The following is a 16,918-nucleotide window of genomic DNA, read 5'->3' as shown; positions in this document are numbered from 1 at the left end:
GATTTGAGCCCCCAGAAAAGGCAGGGATGGGCACAGCCCCCATTCCCATTGGCACAAACCCCTGGCAGCTGAAACCCACGGGCATCCCAGGATGCCCAGGGCACCGGGATAGGGGATTCAGAGGCCCAAGGAATGCCAGGAAAAATGGGGGGGGGGGGCACACCTTGGGATGCCCGTGGGACACAGGAACACCGGAATGCCCACGGAACCAGGAATGCCCTGGAATGCCCACAGCTGATGCCCAGGATGCCCACAGGACCTGGAATTCCCATTCCCATGGATCCCAGGACACTCCCAAAGCCCAGGATTCCCACAACCCCTGGAATATCCTGGAATGCCCACAGCTGATGCCCAGGGTGCCCAGGATGCCCACAGGACCTGGAATTCCCGTTCCCGTGGATCCCAGGATGCTCCCAGAGCCCAGGATGCCCCTGGAATGCCCGCAGTGCCCGGGAGGGCTGCAGAGCCCGGGATGCCCCTGGAATTTGGGATACCAGCAAGAGCCCGAGATGCCCATGGAAAATCTGGGATGCCCCTGGAATTTGGGATACCAGCAAGAGCCTGGGATGCCCATGGAAAATCTGGTATACCCCTGGAATTTGGGATACCAGCAGAGCCTGGGATGCCCCTGGAATTTTTGGGATGCCCATAGAGCCTTGGCACATCCACAGCCCTGGGATACCCACAGCCTCTGGAATGCCCATGGAAGCTGGGAAACCCGAGGAGCTCAGGATATCCAGATCCCGCCCGGAACACCCATAAAAAACCGGGAATGCCCACTGCCCCTGGAACGCCCCGTGGAATGCCCACAGCCCTCCGGGACACCTCCCGGCCCCTGGAATTCCCGCGGAACCCGGCATTCCTCGGGATGCCCCGCAGAGCCCTCGGGATGCCCGCGAAGCTCGGCTTGCGTCCATCCCGCAGCCCCCGGAGCCGCCGGGCTGTCCCTGGGCTGCCCCAAAACTGTCCCCAGGCTGTCCCCGGGCTGTCCCTTACCTCTGCGCCGCCGTGCTGGCGTCCAGGATGCCGGTGCCCTGCAGCCAGCGGCCAGCGGGGAGCCCCGCGCTCAGCGGCTCCTCCTTCATGGGGACCCCCCCCCGGGGCAGCGCCTCCTGCACCGAGAACATGACCGGGGGGCTCAGGGGGGAGCCCCCGGAACCGCCCCCCCAAGCCCCGGGATCAGCACCGGGCAGGTGCCCGGGGCCGCCGTCCCGGCCGCCGGGGAAGCGGCATCTGCGGAGGGAGGGATGGAGGGAGGGAAGGGGAGAGGGAGGGAGGGAGGGAGAGAGAGGGAGGGAGGAGGGGGCAGAGCCCGAGAAGTTGGAGCTGGAGGAGCCCCGGAGCCGAGCGAGGGGAGGGGAAGGGGCGGGGGGAGGCGAGGGGGGAGAGGGAGGAAAGGGAGGGAGGAGGGAGGGAGGGAGGAAGGCTCGGAGGAGGAGTGGAGGGATGGATGGAGGGAGGGAGGGGAGGGCTGGAGGAGGAGTGGAGGAATGGAAGGAGGGAGAGGAGGGCTGGAGGAAGGCTCGGGGGAGGGAGGGATGGAGGGAGGCTCGGGGGAGGGAGGGAGGGATGGAGCGCGGCAGCGGAGCGAGGGACGGAGGCTCGCAGGGAGGGAGGGCCGAGGCGCAGGGGAGGAGTGGAGGCGGCCGGGGGGGCCCGGCCGGGGGCGGGGGCTCGGTTCCGTTACCGGGCGGGCGGCGGCGGCGGCGGCGCGGGGGGGCGGAGGCAGCGGCGGCAGCGGCGGCGGTGGCAGCGGCAGCAGCAGCAGCAGCGGGCGGCCGGGGGGCGGCCCGGGGGTCCCGGCAACGCCATCGCCGCCCTCTCCCCGCCGCCTCCGCCGCCCCCCGGCCCGGCCCCGGCGGCCCGGCTCGGGCAGCAGCACCATGAGCAGCAGCAGCGCTCGCTGCCGCCGCCCCGCTGCCGCCGCCGCCGCCGCCCCACCGGCCCGGGCCATCCCGGCACCGCCGCCGCCGCCGCCGCCTCCCCGGGGAGGCAGGGCCGGAGCCGCCGGGGGAGGCGGGGGCCGCGGCCGGCCAGGCTGACATCATTCCGGGGAGGAGCGGTCCCTCCCCGCGCCGCGAGGGGGGCGCCGGGCACCCCGAGGGGAGACCCCCGGGAGACACCCCCGGAGAAATCCCAAATGGGGCCCGGGGGCAGCGAGAAGTGACCCCAATGTGTCCCCCGAGACACCCAGGGGGGACCCCAAACGGGTGCCAGGGATGGCACAAAGTGACCCCAATGTGTCCCTAGGGACACCCCTTTGGGGCCCCCAAACGGGTGCCAGGGGTAGAACAAAGTGACCCCAATGTGTCCCCAGGGACACGCCTTTGGGGACCCCAAACGGGTGCCAGGGGTAGCACAAAGTGACCCCAATGTGTCCCCAGGGATACCCTTGAGTGTCCCTAAATGGGTGCCAGAGATGGCACAAAATGACCCCAATGTGTCCCCCAAGATATCCCAGGGTAACCCCAAATAGGGCCCAGGGACAACCCGGGGTGACCGCAAACAGGTGCCAGGGGTGGCACAAAGTGACCCCAGTGTGTCCCCCAAGATGCCCCGAGATGACCCCAAATTGGGCCCAGTGACACCCCAAACCAGCCCCCGGGATACCCCGGGGTGACCCTAAATGGGTGCCAGGGGTGGCAAAGAGTGACCCCAATGTGTCCCCTGGGGGAGCCCAAACCTGAGGCAGGGGTGGCACAAAGTGACCCCAACATGTCCCCAGGGACACCCAGTGGTGTCCCCAAATGGAAGCCAGGGATGGAACAAAGTGACCTCAATGTCTCCCCAGGGACACCCTGGGGGACCCCAAATGGGAGCCAGAGATGTCACAAAGTGACCCCAATGTGTCCCCAGGGACACTCCGGGGTGACCCCAAAGGAGTGCTGGGGATGGCACAAAGTGACCCCAACGTGTCCCCAAAGGGGTGCCAGGGATGGCACAAAGTGACCCCAATGTGTCCCCCAAGATGCCCCATGGTGACCCCAATGTGTCCTCCGAGACACCCCAGTGTGTCCCCAAACGGGAGCTGGGGATGGCACAAAGTGACCCCAATGTGTCCCCAAAGGGGTGCCAGGGATGGCACAAAGTGACCCCAATGTGTCCCCCAAGATGCCCCATGGTGACCCCAATGTGTCCTCCGAGACACCCCAGTGTGTCCCCAAACGGGAGCTGGGGATGGCACAAAGTGACCCCAATGTGTCCCCAAAGGGGTGCCAGGGATGGCACAAAGTGACCCCAATGTGTCCCCCAAGATGCCCCATGGTGACCCCAATGTGTCCTCCGAGACACCCCAGTGTGTCCCCAAACGGGAGCTGGGGATGGCACAAAGTGACCCCAATGTGTCCCCAAAGGGGTGCCAGGGATGGCACAAAGTGACCCCAATGTGTCCCCCAAGATGCCCCATGGTGACCCCAATGTGTCCTCCGAGACACCCCAGTGTGTCCCCAAACGGGAGCCGGGGATGGCACAAAGTGACCCCAATGTGTCCCCAAAGGGGTGCAAGGGATGGCACACAGTGACCCCAATGCGTCCTTGGGGTGACCCCGAACCACTCCCAGGGTGTCCCAGGGAGACCCCTCTGAATGTCCAGGGACACCCCAGGGGGACCCCAAAAAGGTCCCGGGGGTCCCCCTGGGGTGTCCATGTCCTCGTCCACCCCAGTGTCCCTCTGTCCATCCCCGTGTCCATCCATCCTCAGTGTCCATCTCAACATCCATCTGTGCACATCCCCCTCCATCCCAGTGTCCATCTGTCCATCCCTGTGTCCCTCTGTCCATCCCCGTGTCCATCCATCCTCAGTGTCCATCTCAACATCCATCTGTGCACATCTCCCTCCATCCCAGTGTCCATCTGTCCATCCCTGTGTCCCTCTCTCTGTCCATTCCTGTCCCCGTCCATCCCAGTGTCCGTCTGTCCATCCCTGTCCCCATCCATCCCCGTGACCCTCTGTCCGTCCCCATGTCCACCTCAGCATCCACCTGTGCACATCTCCCTCCATCCCAGTGTCACTCTGTCCATCCCTGTGTCCATCTGTCTGTCCCCAGTGTCCCTCTGTCCATCCTGTGTCCATCCATCCTTGGTGTCCATCTCAACATCCATCTGTGCACATCCCCCTCCATCTGTCCATGATCTCGTCCACCCTGGTGTCCATCCAACAACAGCTGCACTGATCTCAGTGTCCATCATCCATCCATCCATCCATCATCCATCCATCATCCATCATCCATCCATCCATCCATCCATCCATCCATCCATCCATCATCCATCATCCATCCATCCATCCATCCATCCATCCATCCATCCATCCATCCATCCATCCATCATCCATCCATCATCCATCCATCCCTCCATCATCCATCCATCCCTCCATCCATCATCCATCCATCCATCCATCCATCCATCCATCCATCATCCATCCATCATCCATCCATCCATCCCAGTGTCCATCCTTTTGGCCCTTTGTCCATCCCAATTCCCATCCATCCATCCTGGTGTCCATCTGTCCATGCCCCCATCCATCCATGACCCTGTCCATCCCTCAATCCATCTATACCATCCATTCATCCATCCCAGTGTCCATCCCAATGTCCATCCGTCCATCCGTCCATCCGTCCATCCATCCATCCAGCCACACACCCATCCATTCCAGTGTCCATCTGTCCATGTGTTCCCGTGTCCATCTGCCATGTCCATCCATCCACCTGTTCCAGTGTCCATCCATCCATGACCCTGCCCATCCCATTGTCCATCTGTCCATGACCCTGTCCATCCCAATGTCCATCTCTCCATCCCAGTGTCCATTTGTCTATCCATCCATCCATGACCCTGTCACTCCCAACATTCTCCTCTCCATGCCCCTGCCCATCCCAGTGTCCATCCGTCCATCCATCCCATTGTCCATCAGTCCATGACCCTGTCCATCCCACTGTCCATCTCTCCCTCCATCCCAGCATCCATTTGTCCACCTCAGAATTCATCCCTCCCTCTATCCCAGTGTCCATCCCACTGTCCATTCGTCCACCTCAGTGTCCATCCCTCCATCCCAGCATCCATTCACCATCCCAGTGTCCATTTGTCCATCCCAGTGTCCATCCCTCCCTCCCAGTGTCCATGTGTCCATCCCAGCATCCATTTGTTCATCCCGGCGTCCATGTCTCCATTCATCCATCCCAGCATCCATTTGTCCATCCCAGTGGCCATCCCTCCCTCCATCCCAGAATCCATTTGTCCATCCCAGTGTCCATCCATCCATCCATCCATCATCCATCCATCCATACATCCCAGTGTCCATCTGTCCATCCCAGTGTCCATCTGTCTATCCCACCCCGCTCCCCCAGGACCATCCCCTCCTCTCCCCTCCCCCAACTCCCATTCCCAGCAGGATTCCCAGCATGGGCTCCTTTGGGATCTGCACCCTAAATGTCCCCAATGGGGACAGCGGGACCGGGGGGACACCGGGGGACCCCAAATGGCGCCGGGGGAGGGATTTGGGGTCACTGGGGACGGGGGCCCGGCTTAATCCCATGGGATTCCCGTCGGGAATGGGGTGGGGGCTCATTCCCCACATTCCCAGGGCCACCCCAAGGCCACCAAACCCCGCTGTGGGTGGCAGAGGTGACGCCGAGGGGCGCGGGGACAGCGCCACCCTCCCCTGTGCGCTGTCACCTCCCGGGGATGGCGGGGACACCCCGGCACTGACACGGTGCCCCGGTAGGGGGCGCCCTGTGTGTGTGGGGGTGGGTGGTGACGTCAGGGTCACGCCCACGTGGTGACGTCAGGGTCACGCCCGGTGTGACGTCAGAGCCCCGCGGCGGCCACGTTGGGTGAGGGCAGGGGGACGGGCAGGGGTCACCGCAAAATGGGGATAAAAACCCCAGAGTGGGCGAATTCACCCCAGTCTGGGCGCTGGAACCCCAAAATTGGGCAGTGACACCCCAAAATGGGCACTGAAACCCCAAATATGGGCACAGGCACCCCAAAACTGGGAGAAGTTCTGTGTCCCAGAAATGGGCACAGAAAACCCCAAACTGGGCACTGATATCTCAAAAATGGGAGAATTCACCCCAAAACGGGACAGTGAATCCCAGAACCGGCCAAATTCGCTCCAAACTGGGTGAATTCGCCCAAAACTGGGTGAATTCACCCCAAACTTGGCACAGAAATCCCAAAGTGGGCAAATTCACCCCAAAGTTGGGCACTGACATCCCAAAAAATGGATCCAGTCACCCCAAACTGGGAAAATTCACCCCAAATGGGGCAAAATCTCCCCAAAACTGGATCCAGTCACCAAAAAACTGGAACCGGTCATCCCCAAGTGGGAAAATTCACCCCAAAACTGAGCAAATTCATCCCAAAAATCCATCCAGTCACCCTCAGCTGGGTCCAGTCATCCCTAAACTGGGTCCAGTCACCCCAAACCTGGGAAAATTCACCCCAAAACTGGGAGCAGACACCTAAGAGTGGGGCATGGAAACCCAAAACCTGAAACTAGTCACCCCAAACTGGGAAAATTCACCCCAAACCGGGAAAATTCACCCCAAACCGGGAAAATTCACCCCAAAATGGGGAAATTCCCCCCAAACCGGGAAAATCCACTACAAAACTGGGAAAATTCTCCCAAAACTGGGAAAATCCACCCCAAACTGGGAAAATTCTCCCAAAACTGGGAAAATTCACCCCAAACCAGGAAAATCCACCCCAAAACTGGGAAAATCCACTCCAAAACTGGGAAGATTCCCCCAAAAGAGGAAAATCGACCTCCAAACTGGGAAAATCCACCACAAATCGGGAAAATTCACCCCAGCCAGGACAATTCGCCCCAAAACGGGGAAAATCCACCCCAAACTGGGAAAATTCACCCCAAAACTCCATCCAGTCACCAAAAAACTGGAACCAGTCATCCCAAACTTGGGAAATTCGCCCCAAACTGGCAAAATCCACCCCAAAAGTGGAAAAATTCACCCCAAAACTGGGAAAATCCACCCCAAACTGGGAAAATTCTCCTAAAACTGGGAAAATCCACCCCAAAACTGGGAAAATTCACCCCAAACTTGAAAAATTCACCACAAACCAGGAAAATCCACCACAAAACTGGGAAAATTCTCCCAAAACTGGGAAAATCCACTCCAAAAGTGGCAAATTCACCCCAAAACTGGGAAAATCCACCCCAAAACCAGGAAAACCCACCCCAAACTGGGAAAATTCACCCCAAACCGGGAAAATCCACTACAAAACTGGGAAAATTCTCCCAAAACTGGGAAAATCCACCCCAAACTAGGAAAATTCCCCCCAAAATGGGAAAATTCTCCCAAAACTGGGGAAATCCACTACAAAACTGGGAAAATTCTCCCAAAACTGGGAAAATCCACCCCAAACTGGGAAAATCCACTCCAAAAGTGGGAAATTCACCCCAAACCGGAAAAATCCACCTCAAACCGGGAAAATCCACTCCAAAACTGGGAAGATTCCCCCAAAATAGGAAAATCCACCTCCAAACTGGGAAAATCCACCACAAATCAGGAAAATTCATCCCAGCCAGGACAATTCGCCCCAAAACGGGGAAAATCCACCCCAAACTGGGAAAATTCACCCCAAAACTCCATCCAGTCACCAAAAAACTGGAACCAGTCATCCCAAACTTGTGAAATTCGCCCCAAACTGGCAAAATACACCCCAAAAGTGGAAAAATTCACCCCAAAACTGGGAAAATTCCCCCCAAACCGGGAAAATTCACCCCAAACCAGGAAAATCCACCACAAAACTGGGAAAATTCTCCCAAAACTGGGAAAGTCCACCCCAAACTGGGAAAATTCTCCCCAAACTGGGAAAATTCCCCCCAAAATGGGGAAATTCACCCCAAACCGGGAAAATCCACCCCAAACCAGGAAAATCCACCCCAAACCAGGAAAATCCACCCCAAACCGGGAAAATTCCCCCCAAAATGGGGAAATTCCCCCCAAACCAGGAAAATCCACTACAAAACTGGGAAAATTCTCCCAAAACTGGGAAAATCCACCTCAAACCGGGAAAATCCACCCCAAAACTGGGAAAATTTACGCCAAAACCAGGAATATTCACCTCAAACTAGGAAAATTCACCCCAAACCACGAAAATCCACCCCAAACCGATCCCGTGGATATCCCAGGATCATTGGGACGAGGTTTTCCATCAACCCCCTCATCCCAGAACGGTTTGGGGTGGGGAAAAAAAAAAATTAAAAAAACCACCAAAACCCTCAATTCTAGGCTGAAACTCCGGGACTTTTTTTTGCTTCCCCCTGGGAATTCCCCGTGGGGCCCTCGGGGGTGTCGGTGATGGCCGGGGGTGACTCAGGCCAGAGGTTCCCCAATCTCCGGGACGGGGAACGGGGAAGGAAACGGGAATTGAGCAAGAACGGGGTGGGGACAGGGGGTGACGTCGGGGGGGGGACGGGAATTCCCGTCAGGGGACCCCAAATGGGGGCGTGGGTGCACCCAGGGGGACCCCAGACCCCAAATTCCCCGGCTTGGGGAGGATTCACCCAGTTTGGGGTGGATTTGGCCAATTTTGGGGTGAATTTGGCGAGTGTAGGGGAAATTTCCCAGTTTTGGGGTGAATTTTCCCAGTTTGGGGTGACTGGATCCAGTTTTGGGGTGACTGGATCCAGTTTTGGGGTGGATTTGGTCAATTTGGCCAATATGGGGGAAATTTCCCAGTTTTGGGATGGATTTTCACTGTTTGGGGTGACCAGACCCAGTTTGGGGTGACCGGATCCAGTTTGGGGTGACCGGATCCAGTTTGGGGGTAAATTTGCCCCATTTGGGGATGAATTTTCCCAGTTTGGAGGAATTTTCCCAGTTTGGGGTGGATTTGGCCAATTTTGGGGTGGATTTGGCCAATTTTGGGGTGGATTTGACAAGTGTAGGGGAAATTTCCCAGTTTTGGGATGGATTTTCCCTGTTTGGGGTGACCAGACACAGTTTGGGGTGACTGGATCCAGTTTTGGGGTGAATTCACCCAATTTTGGGGTGGATTTGTCCATTTTTGAGGTGAATTTGGCCATTTTTGGGGTGAATTTGACCCACTGGGATTCCGGGGTTCCTCTGGGATTTTGGTGTCTGAGGGTGGGAAAAGTGACCTGGGGCCAAGGGGGGTTGGGGTGGAACTGTGGGGACAAGGACACAGGGATTTAGGGACACAGGGATTTAGGGACACACACAGGGACTTAGGGACACAGAGACTTAGGGACAGGGACACAGGGATTTAGGGACACAGGGACACAGAGACTTAGGGATTTAGGGACACAGGGACAGTGACACAGGGACTTAGGGACACACACAGGGACTTAGGGACACAGGGACACAGGGATTTAGGGACACAGGGACTTAGGGACACACACAGGGATTTAGGGGCACAGGGATTTAGGGACACAGGGACACAGGGATGGGGCTGGGGACAGAGGGACTGGGACAAGTTCAGGATCAGGGACGGGGAGAATTGCAGTGACAGGGTCAGGATCAGGGACAAGGATGGGGACAGGATCAGGGACAGAGTCAGGGACAGGGACCAGTCTGGTGACAGAATCAGGACTGGGGACAGGGACAAGGATGGGGACAGGGTCAGACAGGGACAGAGTCAGGGATAAGGACAGGGACAGACAGAGGGACAAGGATGGGGACAGGGTCAGGGACAGGTTCAGTGGCAGGATCAGGACTGGGGACAGGGACAGGGACAAGTCCAGTGACAGGGTCAGGGACAGGGACAAGGATGGGGACAGGGTCAGGGTCAGGGACGGGATTGGGGACAAGGATAAGGACAGGATCAAGATCAGAGACAGAGTCAGGGACGAGGACAGGGACAGGGTCAGGAACAGAAACAGGGACAAGGATGGGGACAGGATCAGACAGGGACAGGGACAGGATTGGGGACAGGGACAGGATTGGGGACAAGGATAGGGAGAGACACAGGGACAAGTCCAGTGACAGGTAAGGGACAGGGACAAGGACAGGATCAGGGACAAGGATGGGGACAGGACTGGGGACAAGGATAGGGACACGATCAGGATGAGGGACAGGGAGCAGCCCAGTGACAGAATCGGGACTGGGGACAGGGACACGGATGGGGACAGGGTCAGGGACACAGTCAGGGCTGGCCGCAGGGTCCAGCGCCCTCATCCCCTGCCTGTCCCCTGGGGGCGTGGGGACACGCGTGACGCGGGTGGCACCAGCGCGGTTCCTGTTCCCCGGCGGGCACGGGGCAGGAAGCGGGGCCAGCACCGTCCGTGTCCCCAGCGTGTCCCCAGCGTGTCGCCGGGGCCATGGCCAACAGCCCCGACCTGTACGAGACGCTGGAGATCCGGTACCCGCCCCCCGGGGCCCGCGGGGACCCCCGGCCGCCACCCCCGGCGCTGTCGCCGCCGTGTCGCGCGTGTCGCCAGGCGCTGGGCACGGCCGCGCTGCTGCTGCTGGCGGCGGGGCTGGCGGCGCTGGGCACCCTCTGTGAGTGGGGACAGCCAGGAGACAGCAAGGGGGGACAGACAGGGGACAGACAGGGGGACAGACAGGGGGACAGACAGGGGGGACAGCAAGGGGGGACAGGCGGGAAGGGGGGACAGCCGCGGAAGGGTGGGAGAGGGGCTGGGAATGGGACTGGGAATGGGGCTGGGGTTTGGGAATGGGGTTTGGGAATGGGGCTGGGAAAGGGACTGGGGTTTGGGGAGGGGTTAGGAAGGGGCTGGGGTTTGGGAAAGGGGTTGGGAGAGGATGGGAATGGGGCTGGAAGAGGCTGGGGAGGGGTTGGGAAAGGGGCTGGGGTTTGGGGAGGGGCTGGGGAGGGGTTGGGAAAGGGGCTGGGAAAGGGGCTGAAGTTTGGGGAGGGGTTGGAGACGGACTGGGAGGGGATGGAAGTGGGAAAGGGGCTGGGCTAGGGAGTGGGAGTGGGGCTGGGAGAGGGGTTGGGAAGGGGATGGGGTTTGGGATAGGGACTGGAGTGGGGTTAGGAAGGGGATGGGAAAGGGGCTGGGAGCGGATGGGCATGCGGCTGGAAGAGGCTGGGGAGGGGTTGGGGAAGGGGCTGGGGTTTGGGGGAGTGTCTGGAGAGGGGCTGGGAAAGGGACTGGGAGGAGATGGAAGTGAGAGAAGGGCTAGGAAGGGGCTGGGCTTTGGGAGAGGGGCTGGGAATGGGGCTGGGGTTTGGGGAGGGGTTAGAAAGGGGCTTGGGTTTGGAAAGGGGTTGGGAGAGGGGTTGGAAAGGGGCTGGGCTTTGGGATAGGGGCTGGGGTTTGGGAAAGGGGCTGGAAAGGGGCTGGGGTTTGGGAATGGGGCTGGGAGTGGGGCGGGGGCTGGGAGAGAGGCGGTGAATGGGGCTGGGGTCTGGAGAGGGACTGGGAGCGGGCACTGGGATGGGGACGGGGCTGGGAGCGGGCAGGGGGCTCCGGGCACGGGCAGGGAGTGCCCGGGGGTCCCCGGCGGGGGTCGCGGGTCCCTTCCCGGCGCTGTCCCCACCCCAAAATGGGCACGGCCAGGCCGGGCTTGTGGGGGGTCCCTGGGTCAGGGGTCCTGGGCAGGGGTCGGGATGAGTTGGGGGGTCCCGGGCAGGGACAGGAGGGGACAGGGACCCCGGGCAGGGACCTCGGGCAGGGTCGGGGGTCCTGTCACGCCCCTGTCCCTCCCCAGACGTGCAGAGCCGGGGGGAGCTGCGGGCGGCGCGGGCGGAGCTGGCAGCGGTCACCGAGCCCCTGGGGCCCGAGCACGACGGTGAGGGACCCCCGGCAGTGGCACTGTCCCCAAGGTGTCCCCAGAGCCTGCCTGCAGCCCCCGTTCTGCACCCGCTGTCCCCAAATGCCATGCACAGCCCCTGTCCCCAGCTCCCGTCCTGTCCCCAAAACCTGACTTGTCCCCAAGTCCTGTCCTCGTCCCAAATCCTGTACACAGCCCCGGTCCCCAAATCCTGGCCCCTGTCCCCAAATCCTGCCCATAGCCCCGGTCCCCAAACTGTCCCCAGCCCACAGTCTCTGTCTCCAAATCCTGTTCACAGTCCCTGTCCCCAAATCCCATCCCCTGTCCCCAGACTGTCCCCAGCCCGCAGTCCCTGTCCCTAACCTGTCCCCAAATCCTGCCCCAGTCCCTGTCCCCACAGTCTGTCCCCAAACCTTGTCCCTGTCCTCAAACCCTGTCCTCAGCTCCTGTCGCCAGCCCTTGTCCCTGTCCCCAAAGCCGACTCCTGTCGCTGTGCCCGTGTCCCCACAGGTGACACCCCTTCAGCGATACAGCGGCGGCAGGACCGGCTCGGTGGGTGACGGGGGGGAGGTGACAAAGGCCGTGACGCGGGGTGTGACGGGGGGGTGTGACAGGGATGTGGCCGTGTCCCCGCGCAGGGCGCTGGGGCGCCGGGCTCGGGGAGGTGACAAGGGCGTGACAGGGGGGTGTGACAAGGGGGGTGTGACAAGGGGGGTGTGACAAGGCGGTGACAAGGGGCGTGACAAGGGTGTGGCCGTGTCCCCGCGCCGGGCTGTGGGGTGCCGGGCTCGGGGAGGTGACAAGGTGGTGACAGGGGTGTGACACGGGGTGTGACACGGGGTGTGACCGTGTCCCCGCGCAGGGCGGTGGCTGCAGGCGCTGGCGCTGGGCTGGCGCTACCACCGGGGCAAGATTTACCTGTTCTCGGTTCAGCGGCAGCCCTGGGCCGCGGCCGAGGCCGCCTGCGCGGTGACACACGCGCACCTGGCCTCTGTCACCAGCGCCGAGGAGCAGGTGAGGCTGGGGACACCCCCGGGGGCGGCCACTCCTGTCCTGTCCTGTCCTGCTCTGTCCCCTCCCACCTGAGCAGCGGCTGCCTGGGCACCTGTAGGGGCCTGTTCCTAAATCCTGTCCTGTCCCCAAATCCCAGCACAGCCCCTGTCCCCAAATCCCATCCCTTAATCCTGCACACTGCCCCTTGTCCCCAAACCCGGTCCTGTCCCCAGCCCCTGTCAGGTCCCCAAATCCTGCACACAGCCCCTGTCCCCAAATCCTGTCCTGTCCCCAAATCCCATCCCCAAATCCTGTCCCCAAATCCCAGGCATAGCCCCTGTCCCCAAATCCTGTCCTCTCCCCAAATCCTGTCCCCAACTCCTGTCCCCAAACCCTGTCAGGTCCCCAAATCCTGCACACAGGCCCTGTCCCCAAATCCCAGGTACAGATCCTGTCCCCAAACCCTGCTCTGTCCCCAACCCCTCACACAGCCCCTGTCCCCAAGCCCTGCCCTGTCCCCCTTTACCCGCCCGTTGTTGTCCCCAACCCTCATCCCCCTCCCCTCCTACCTGCACACCCCCTGCCCCCTCCCTTCCCTTGTCCCCCACCTGTCCCTGTGTCCCCTGCCATGCCCTCCCGTGTCCCCTCCTCTGTCTCACCTGTCCCCCCCATCCATGTCCCCTTTCTCATCCCATCCTCCCTGTTCCCTTTGTCCCCTCCTGTGTCCCCTCACCTGTCCCCATGTCCTCTCACCTGTCTTCCTGTCCGTGTTCCCCTTCCCACCCCATCCCACCTGTTCCCCTTCCCCCTGTCCCCTGTCCTGTCCCATTCCGCTGTCCCCTCCCATGTCCCTGTGTCCTCTCACCTGTCTCACTTGTCCCCCCATCCATGTCCCCCTTCCAACCTGTTCCCCTCACCCCCTTTCCCCTGTCCCCCATTCCTGTGTCCCCTCCCCTGTCCCCGTGTTCCCCTTCCCGCCCCATCCCACCTGTTCCCCTTGCCCCCTTTCCCCCGTGTCCCCTCACCTGTTCCCTCACCTGTTCCCATGTCCTCTCCCATGTCCCCGTGTCCCCTCCCCACCCCAACCCACCTGTTACCCTTTCCCCTGTCCCCCATTCCCCTGTGTCCCCTCACCTGTCCCCATGTCCCCTCACCTGTCCACTCACCTGTCCCCATGTCCCCTCCTGTGTCCTCTCACCTGTCCCCATGTCCCCAGGCGTACCTGGCGCGGGAGGCCCGGGGTGGCACCTACTGGATCGGGCTGACGGCCACGGGCGTGGGGGGCTCCTGGCGCTGGTCGGATGGGACCCCCTATTCCCCCGATCAGAGGTGAGCGGGGTGGGGACACCTGGGGACACTTGGGGACACGGCTGGGCCTGAGTGCTGAGCAGGCTCAATCCCCCAGAAATCAGTGGGATGGTCCCGTTAATCCAGTGGGATGATCCGACTTATCCAAGGGGCTCAGATCCCCTAAATCCAGTGGGTTCATCCCCTAAATCCACTGGGGTGATCCCACTAACCCAGTGGGTTGAGCCCCTAAATCCAGTGGGATGATTCCCAAAATCCAGTGGGGAGACCCCACTAACCCAGTGGGATGATCCCACTAACCCTATGAGACAATCCCACTAATCCAGTGGGATGATCCCCTAAATCCATGGGACTCAGATCCCCTAAATCCAGTGGGATGATCCCACTAATCCCTGGAGCACAGATCCCCTAAATCCAGTGGGTTGATCCCCTAAATCCAGTGGGGTAATCCCACTAACCCAGTGGGGTGATCTCCCTAATCCATGGGGCTCAGATCCCCTAAATCCAGTGGGATGATCCCACTAACCCAGTGGGACAATGCCACTAACCCAGTAGGATGATCCCCCTAATCCATGGGGTTCAGATCCCCTAAATCCAGTGGGATCATCCCACTAATCCGTGGGGCACAGATCCCTTAAATCCAGTGGGCTCAGACCCCCTAAACCCAGTGGGACAACCCCACCAATCCAGTGGGATGATCCCACTAATCCCTGGGGTTCAGATCCCCTAAATCCCACCGGATAGATCCCCTAACCCGCAAGGGATGATCCCAGTAATCCATGGGGTTCAGACGCCCTAAATCCAGTGGGGTGATCCCCGTAATCCCTTGGGATGATCCCCGTAATCCATGGGGTTCAGACGCCCTAAATCCAGTGGGGTGATCCCCTAAATCCCTTGGGATGATCCCAGTAATCCACGGGGTTCAGACGCCCTAAATCCAGTGGGGTGATCCCCTAAATCCCTTGGGATGATCCCAGTAATCCATGTGGTTCAGACGCCCTAAATCCAGTGGGGTGATCCCCTAAATCCCTTGGGATGATCCCAGTAATCCATGTGGTTCAGACGCCCTAAATCCAGTGGGGTGATCCCCTAAATCCCTTGGGATGATCCCAGTAATCCATGTGGTTCAGACGCCCTAAATCCAGGGGGGTGATCCCCTAAATCCCTTGGGATGCCGCCCTGACCGGCGCCCTTGGGCAGTTTCTGGGCTCCAGGGCAGCCGGACAGCACCGACCACGGCCAATGGGGCGGCGAGGGCTGCGTCCAGATCCACCCGGTGGGCGCGGGGCTCTGGAACGACCACAACTGCAACTTCAGCTTCCCCTGGGTGTGCCAGAGGGACCTCAGCGTCCCCTGAGCGTCCCCCCGGGGTCACCTCGGTGGGGTCACCTCGGAGAGCTGTCCCCAAGGAGGGGTGAGGGGGTTACGGGGGTTTGGGAGGTTCTGGGAATTGCGGGGTGATCCCGTTAATGCTGGATGGTTCCTGGATCCAGGGGGGCTCAGATACCTCCAAAACTGTGGGATGATCTCACTCATATCCAGGAGGTTCAATTCTCCCAATAATCAGTGGGATGATCCCTCCAAAACTGTGGGATGATCCCCCTCATATCTAATACGGTCAATCCCCCAGAAATCAGTGGGATGGTTCCCCAAATCCAGAGGGTTCATCCCCCCCGTCCAAGGGTCCAGATCCACAACTGCAACTTCAGCTTCCCCTGGGTGTGCCAGAGGGACCTCAGCGTCCCCTGAGCGTCCCCCCGGGGTCACCTCGGTGGGGTCACCTCGGAGAGCTGTCCCCAAGGAGGGGTGAGGGGGTTACGGGGGTTTGGGAGGTTCTGGGAATTGTGGGGTGATCCCGTTAATGCTGGATGGTTCCTGGATCCAGGGGGGTCATCCAAAACTGTGGGATGATCCCTCAAAAAGAATGGGATAATTCCCCTTACCCTGTGGGGTGATCCCTCTCGTCCTGTGGGATGGTCCCTCCAGAAGAATGGGATGATCCCACTCTTATCCAGGAGATTCAATCCCCCAAAAATCAATGGGATGATCCCTCCAAAACCTGTGGAATGATCCCTCCAGAAGAATGGGATCATCCCCTCATACCTAATAGGTTCAATCCCCCAAAAATCAGTGGGACGATCCCTCCAAAACTGTGGGATAATCCCCACAAATCAGTGGGATGATCCCTCCAAAACTGTGGGATGATCCCTCCCAAAAATCAGTGGGATGTTCTCTCCAGAAGAACGGGATGATCCCATTCGTATCCAGGAAGTTTCAATTCCTCAAAAATGAGTGGGATGATCCTTCCCATCCTGTGGGATGATCCCTCCAGAAGAATGGGGTGATCCCACTCTTATCCAGGAGGTTCAGGCCCCCACAAATCAGTGGGATGATCCCACTCATATCCAGGAAGTTCAATCCCCCAAAACCAGTGGGATCATCCCCCAAAACCAGGGGGATCTCATCCCCCCATATCCAGTGGGATCATCCCCCTATTTAGGGAATTCATTCCCCATATCCAGGGATCTCATCCCCCAAAACCAGTGGGATCTCTTCCCCAATATCCAGAGGGATCAATCCCCTAATCCAGTGGGATCATTCCCCCTTATCCAAGAGAATCATCCCCCAAAAACAGTGGGTTCATCCCCCTTCTTTAGGGGGCATCCCCCACATTCAGGGACCTCATCCCCCAAAACCAGTGGGATCGCCACCCCTGTTTAGGGATCTCACCCCTCCAGTCCAGAGGGATCATTTCCCCCATTTAGGGAATCCATCCCCCATATCCAGGGGTCTCATCCCCTCTCTCCAGTGGGATCACCCCCCTTATTTAGGGATCTCATCGCCCCCCAGCCAAGAGGATCATCCCTCAAAACCAGAGGGATCATTGCCCCTATTTAAGG

The 16,918-nt window shown here is 60.0% G+C and overlaps 2 protein-coding genes across 3 annotated transcripts in view; one reads left to right on the top strand and one right to left on the bottom strand.

Moving 5' to 3' along the window:
* The window catches only part of LOC136555817 (transcription factor COE4-like), a 29,041-nt gene extending 27,087 nt beyond the window's left edge, over positions 1-1,954 (bottom strand). Inside the window, exons 1-2 of one of the 2 annotated variants that reach the window (XM_066548846.1) lie at positions 1,688-1,954; positions 997-1,112 (exon numbers count right to left, since the gene is read on the bottom strand). In XM_066548846.1, coding sequence (XP_066404943.1) covers positions 997-1,112; positions 1,688-1,954 — 383 coding nt within the window. Of the gene's footprint in view, positions 1-996; positions 1,237-1,687 lie in introns of those variants that run through there. The other variant, XM_066548847.1, reaches the window with a different exon arrangement.
* Positions 1,955-10,297: 8,343 nt separating this feature from the next.
* LOC136556113 (C-type lectin domain family 4 member F-like) lies at positions 10,298-15,375 on the top strand. The gene is made up of 6 exons (XM_066549167.1): positions 10,298-10,478; positions 11,655-11,735; positions 12,228-12,269; positions 12,580-12,731; positions 13,927-14,039; positions 15,219-15,375. The coding sequence occupies exons 1-6, from the start codon at positions 10,298-10,300 to the stop codon at positions 15,373-15,375; spliced, it is 726 nt and encodes a 241-aa protein (XP_066405264.1).
* The last annotated feature ends 1,543 nt before the right edge of the window (positions 15,376-16,918 follow it).

The sequence above is a fragment of the Molothrus aeneus genome, chromosome 4 (genome assembly GCF_037042795.1).
Source record: "Molothrus aeneus isolate 106 chromosome 4, BPBGC_Maene_1.0, whole genome shotgun sequence".
Classification (NCBI taxonomy): Eukaryota; Metazoa; Chordata; class Aves; order Passeriformes; family Icteridae; genus Molothrus; species Molothrus aeneus.
The sequence above is the reverse complement of the archived record's forward strand: the minus strand, read 5'-3'. Positions and strand labels throughout refer to the sequence as shown.